The sequence below is a fragment of the Streptopelia decaocto genome (assembly GCF_964273445.1).
Source record: "Streptopelia decaocto genome assembly, chromosome: 5".
In the NCBI taxonomy this organism is placed as follows: domain Eukaryota; kingdom Metazoa; phylum Chordata; class Aves; order Columbiformes; family Columbidae; genus Streptopelia; species Streptopelia decaocto.
The window spans coordinates 7,696,836-7,702,567 of NC_138659.1; the positions used below are offsets into that span (position 1 = coordinate 7,696,836).

The 5,732-nt window shown below is 59.0% G+C and overlaps 1 protein-coding gene across 1 annotated transcript; it reads left to right on the forward strand.

Moving 5' to 3' along the window:
- The first annotated feature begins 1,819 nt into the window (after window positions 1-1,819).
- Window positions 1,820-3,643, forward strand: IER5 (immediate early response 5). Its single transcript, XM_082054519.1, has one exon. The coding sequence runs from the start codon at window positions 2,222-2,224 to the stop codon at window positions 2,963-2,965; it is 744 nt and encodes a 247-aa protein (XP_081910645.1). The 5' UTR covers window positions 1,820-2,221; the 3' UTR covers window positions 2,966-3,643.
- The last annotated feature ends 2,089 nt before the right edge of the window (window positions 3,644-5,732 follow it).

Consider the following 5,732-nt stretch of genomic DNA (forward strand, 5'->3'; position numbering starts at 1 on the left):
TGACCAGAGAGAAATGGTGGTGCACACCATGGGGGTGAGGCGGTGAGCAGCAGAACAGGTCGGTCTGCTCGTATCCAGGCATCTTTCCTCAGCAGAGCTCTTATGCCGTGTCTCCTCCACCTGTGTTCCCCTTTTTCAGCCGGTAGGGTGGCTTTGCACCACTGCTCTTCATCCAAGTTGGGAGTGTACCCAGCTGAGATTTATCAAACCTGGCTTTATCCTTCTAACCAGGGTCTTCTCTGCTGAGGATGAAGGTGCCTGGATCCTGCAAACCAGTCCCAGAACAACAAGCCTGGTGACGGACAAGCCATTTTGCGGTGGCACAACCGAAAGCCGTGCCATGGAGGGGACACCAGTGACGGGCAGACGTGCCAGCTGCGGGTGAGGAGGCATGACTGCAGTCCCAAACATCCCAGCCCAGACCTGCCCTGGCTGGTTAGACTGACCTGAGGGCTTAGGCCAGGGTGTTACCTGCTCTCTGAGGCACAAGGAGCAGGTTTGGCGGGTCTGGAAACCCTTGGTTCCCACCACTGGGGCTCGCGTCCCTCCGGCCTCCCACGCCGGGCGTGGGGGTGACAGCCCCGTGCTCTGCAGCCGGGAGAGGCTCAGCCAGGTGTGGGCAAAGGTAAAGCTGGGACCGGCTGCTTTGGCTGGTGTTTTGACTGAGGCTGAGCGTGCTCCAGTCTCATTGTTCAAGATGGAGCGTGACAGGTTTGTGCAAGAGGAGGTGGACATTTTGAGATGTCACCCACCAGCTTGACGTGCTGTTGTGTTCAATATCCAGAAAGTGGCATTTGAGGTTTTCCAGCTATGCTCAAGCAGGAGAAAAACATGCGTTTGGTCCGAGTGTGGGGGTTTGGGGAGGAAAGCTCCTACTGTGTCAACTAGATGTGGCTGAATCTTCACCTGTTTTTTGTTACTGCTGAGACCAGCCACCCCCTTGTTCTTCCAGTGAGCCAGGACATGGTGGCAGATCATGCCAATAAAGCATCACAGCAGGCCATGGCTCTCCTTTTGGGGCGTCTGCAGATGAATCCCTTGGAAAATAAAAGAGATAGAAGCAAGTTGCTGTGTGTCAGCTGGAATGGAAACCGATACTCCAGGGCAGCACATCGAACTTCCTTAATTTTGGGCCCTTTCACTTCTCGCCTTTTTGCAGGCGGTGATTGCTCCTGGGTGGGAGAAGGAGGGTCCCTGCTCCAAGCCCCAAAACATCCCCCAGCTTGCCCAGTGCAAGAGCTGTGTGGAGCTTTCTCACAGGCTTCCCCGGTGCCCGGAGCTGTGTCTGCGGGCGGTGGTGTCCCCTGTGGTCCCCAGCCACCAGGCTGGCTCCACCACCAGTTTTCACAGCTCCAGCAGAGCAAGGTTTCAGTTCCCAAACAAAGTCCTCCAGGCTGCCATGGCCCTCATCACCCCTGGAGATGCTGGTGGCCTGTTGTCCTCCCCCAGCCACCCTTAGAGCCCTCCCCATCCCCTTTGTGGATGTCCCTCATTTACCCTGGGCTTTCTGCAGCCTTCACCACCAGAGCCCCGGAGCGGATCTCAGCCTGGCAGCTGGGCAGGGATGCCTTTCTGCTCAACATCACGGCAGATTTTCCTTGAAGTACTCAAAGGTGCACTACCCCGTGCAGCCAACACCAACACCAGTTGCTTCTCTAACGCGACATGTCAGAGACGGGCGCTGAAATTGGGGGAAACGTTTTTAAAATGCAGAAAACCAGGCTTACTTTTCATTTGTGGTGGTGGTGTGTTTTTTGTTTTTTTTTTTTCCTCAGAAATGTTTTAGTTGTTTTGGCCAAAATTCCTGCTGCTGCCTGCTGACCAGATCAGGCAAATTTGGAGTGCGGTGGAGCCGGGGTGCTGCAGAACTGGGGTGCTGCCGCAGCGCTGCCGGCAGGAGGGCCCCACCAGCAGCCGTGCGCTGGCGTTGCCGCTTTAAGAGCCCTCTCCGCGGGGCGAGTGTTCGAACCCGCTCCCCTGCCTCGCCATTGGCCGGCGCGGGCGCGCGGGGGCCAGCCGGCGGTTGGAGCGGCCGGCGGGGCGCCCTGATTGGCCGGGGCGGGGGCGGTATAAAAGGTGGCCGGGCGCGTGGGCTCGCCTCAGTCGGCGGCGCGAAGGAGCAGCGCGCGGAGCACCGTTGCGGGCGGAGGCGGCAGGCGCGGCGCGGCTTCCCCTCGGTCCCGGTCCCCACGGCCCGGCGCCCACCCCCGCCTCGTCCCCCATGGAGTTCAAGCTGGAGGCGCACCGCATCGTCAGCATCTCGCTGGGCAAGATCTACAGCGCCCGGGGCCAGCGCGGCGGCCTCAAACTGCACAAGAACCTCCTGGTGTCGCTGGTGCTGCGCAGCGCCCGGCAAGTCTACCTGAGCGAGCCGGGCTGCCCGCCCGAGCCTCCCCCCGCCGCCTGCGGGCCCCCCGAGGAGCAGCCGCCGCCCTGCACCACTGCTTGGGCGGCCGGAGAGCCGCCGCCGCCTCCGCAGGACGAGGCGGCCAGGGCCGGCCCGCGGCTGCCCGGTGCGGACTGCGAAGGCCCCCGGCCGCGGCGCTGTTGCTGCGGCTGCAGCTGCTGCTGCTGCGCGGCGGGCGGCGAAGCGACCCGCGGGGACTGCGCCACTGCCACCGCTGTGACCTCGCTGCCACACTGCCCTCGGAAGCGGAGCGCCGGTGAGCGGGGCCAGGCGGGCTCCCCGGTGAAGAAGCCACGCCGCGAGGTGGAGGAGTCGCCGTCGCCGGGCGAGCAAGAGGACATGGAGACGGGCAACGTGGCCAGCCTCATCAGCATCTTCGGCTCCAGCTTCTCGGGACTGCTCAGCAAGGAGCCCAAGGGCCGGCGGCGGGCGCCTCTTGAAGGCGGCGAGGCGACGACGACACCCGCCGAGGCGGCGGCCGAGCCGGGACAGATTTGCTGCGACGAGCCGGTGCTGCGGACCCTCAACCCCTGGAGCACGGCCATCGTGGCCTTCTGATGCGCGGCTCGCAGAGACTCGTCCCCGCTCCGCCGCGGGGAGGGGGGGGCCTGGCGGACAGACGGGCAGCCGGACCCAGAGGTGACACCCCCGCGCTCCTCCCACACCTCCGGCCCGCCGGAGGGGGGCGGGCAGCGCCGCGGGGCTCCGGCGGGTCCCGGTGCCGTGCCGCTGCCCCGCCGCACGGGAAGAGCACCGGCAGCACTTCCCTTCCCCGCCCGCCGCCGGCACCGCGGGCCCCGTCTGCCGGCACCGGCCCTGGGAGCGCCCCCGGCCCTGCCCTCCCGGAATTCCCCTTCCCGGCAGGGCCGCCGCCCTCCCCGGCGCCCGGGGGGAGACTCCTCGGCTGGTGCCGGCAGCGGGGGCACTCCCACCGGGTAATATTTTAAGCTTGGAAAGTATTAAGTTTATTAAATAAAGTCTCTATTTTGGAAAGGTTTAGGTCAGAAATATTACATGGTGCTTTTAAAAAGTGTTTATTGAGAGAAACGAAGTTTACAGATGCTCTGACGGAAAGTCCTTGAGCCTGTTCGTTAGGCTTGGTAACTCCCGGTCTTTGTTGTATAAAGGCTTGGGGCTCCCGTAGGGATTTTTGTACAGTGTTCTCCTTCAGTGATGTATGTTGTTTTGTATAAAATGTAATTCTACGTGTACAACACGTATTAAATATTTTCAACTGTATAAGTCTAGTCCCTGTTTGTGCCCCCGCTTGGCTCGGGGTGGGAGGAGGAGGAGGGCCGGGGAGCAGGGCAGGCAGCAGCCAGGGTGTGGTTGCTGCATGTCTGTGGCTGGATCCACCCTGCCTCGCCGGAGGCTCGGGGTGGGTCGGAGTCCGGCTCCTCTGGGAGCTGGGAAGAAGGGGAACTTGTGTCAGGGCAACTGGAGCCCTTCCCAGGAACTGCTGCTTACAGCCTCTTCCCAGGGCTAGAGCTGCTGTGGCATTTGAGGTCTTGCTCAGATAGTCCCTCCCGTGCGGAGTCACTCTGGGGGAGGAAAGCGATTGCTAAATCCCAGAAGAGCAGCTGCACAGTCTTGGCCTTGTGGCACAACCAGACGAGGGTTGGCCTCTGGCTTCTTGCTCAAAGCTTTGGGCTGGGGGCTGCCAGTGGATCCTGCCCGGGTGGAGGTTGTGCTCACAGCCAGCTGCTGCTCTGCCAGAGGGATTTCTCAGTGCCTCCTGTTTGCTGTTACTTGCAGAATAGTTACAATGATGACTATCACAGCACCTTTTTTTTTTTTTTTTTTTTTTCCATTATCAGTGTAACTGGGTTAAAGTTCCTGCTCTAAGGAGTGAGGAGGAAAGTTTGGCCTCAGCTTCACAGTGACTGTGGAGAGCCCCAAGGCGTTGTAATTAGACTGAATTGTGGGGGAAACTTTTTTTTTTCCTCTGCTTCTTGCTGGAAGATTCACTAAAGGCTTCTCTGCTCCTAATTAATGAACTTTTCAACTGTGGTTTGCATCTCTTGTGAGTCAGGGAAGATGTTTGTGTGCTGGGATATCTGGCCAAACCTTGGGGGTCCGGCTAAGGTGGGAGGGCTGGGGGGTGGTGTGGGAGACGAGTGATGGCCAACGTGAAGCTTTCTGCTCTTTGCTTTCCATGGTGTGGCTGGAATAGGCCCCACATTGGGACGCAGTGCTGTCCCTTACTGGGAGCACTGGGCTGGGGTTTCTGTGAGAGATGGCTGGTCTGAGACAGCTTAGAGGCAGCTGTACAAGTTCGTAGCTCCCTGTTCTTCTGTAAAAATGAAAGTCCTACCGTCTCAATTTTCTTGATAATTGCACTTAATGGTGACATACAATTTTAGTCTGGTAGACAACACCAAGGAAGTTGCATGTGATGAGACATTTCTTTCCACTTGATGACCTTTGGGAGGTGACAGTCCCTGCTTCACTTGTACAAGTGCTTTCCAGGAGAACCTACAGTCCAACAGTTGGGCTGTCAGATGGGAGGTGAGGTCACCTTGGGACCTCTCCAGGAAGAGGAGAGCAGAGGGAGGAGGAAGGTGGCTACAGAGGACTGTCCCCAGCTCTCCTCCTGCTCCCTTGCAGAAGAAGGTCCTGCTCTGAAGACATGAGTTGCTGATGTGGGTCTGAAGCTGGGCTGGGGGATGGAAATGACCTCCTGCTCCTGTACAAGCACGGCTTTCTTCTCAAGGTGAGGCACCACTGCAGTCGTGCTCCAAGTTCACAAACAGCATCTCCATGGAAGCAGATTGTTTTGCCCAGGGCTTGCTGTCAGCTCCCAAGCACTGAAATGTGATGGAGGCACTCCTGGGGAGTTGAGGGGGAGCAGCTTGCTCTATCTAATGATTTTCTGGGCATCCAACTGCTGGAAGAACATCTGGTCCAGTGGGTTTGTGTGGCTGTGGTGTCCTTGTGCACACAAGACCCAACCTCCCTTTGGCACAGATACCCAGCAGCGCTCATATCTATTTTATCGTCCAGAGAGGAGTTGTGCAATGCCTTAATTGCTGTTGGCTTCTGAAAATACAACAAAGACAGCTCAGAGGTGCCAGCGCAACTCCCTCTGGCTGGCATGACCTTTCCGTGGAGCTGAGGCAGAGCAAGTTCTGTCTTACTGGCTGGTAACCACAGTGCCATGTTCCCAAAAAACTCAGTCCATCTCCCTCGGCTGCCGGAGCCGTCTCTGCTGCGCCAGCATGTATCTGTAGCTGTGTTTTTGTAATGTGTGGGGTTTGCTCCCCAGGATGCTCATGTCCCCAGGGAGTCAAAGTGGCTGCTGCTGAGGGGGCTGGGAAAAATAACT

What these genes read in the sequence shown, in the direction of transcription:
- IER5 (XM_082054519.1), top strand. Translation starts at nt 2,222, where the DNA reads ATGGAGTTCAAGCTGGAGGCGCACCGCATCGTCAGCATCTCGCTGGGC.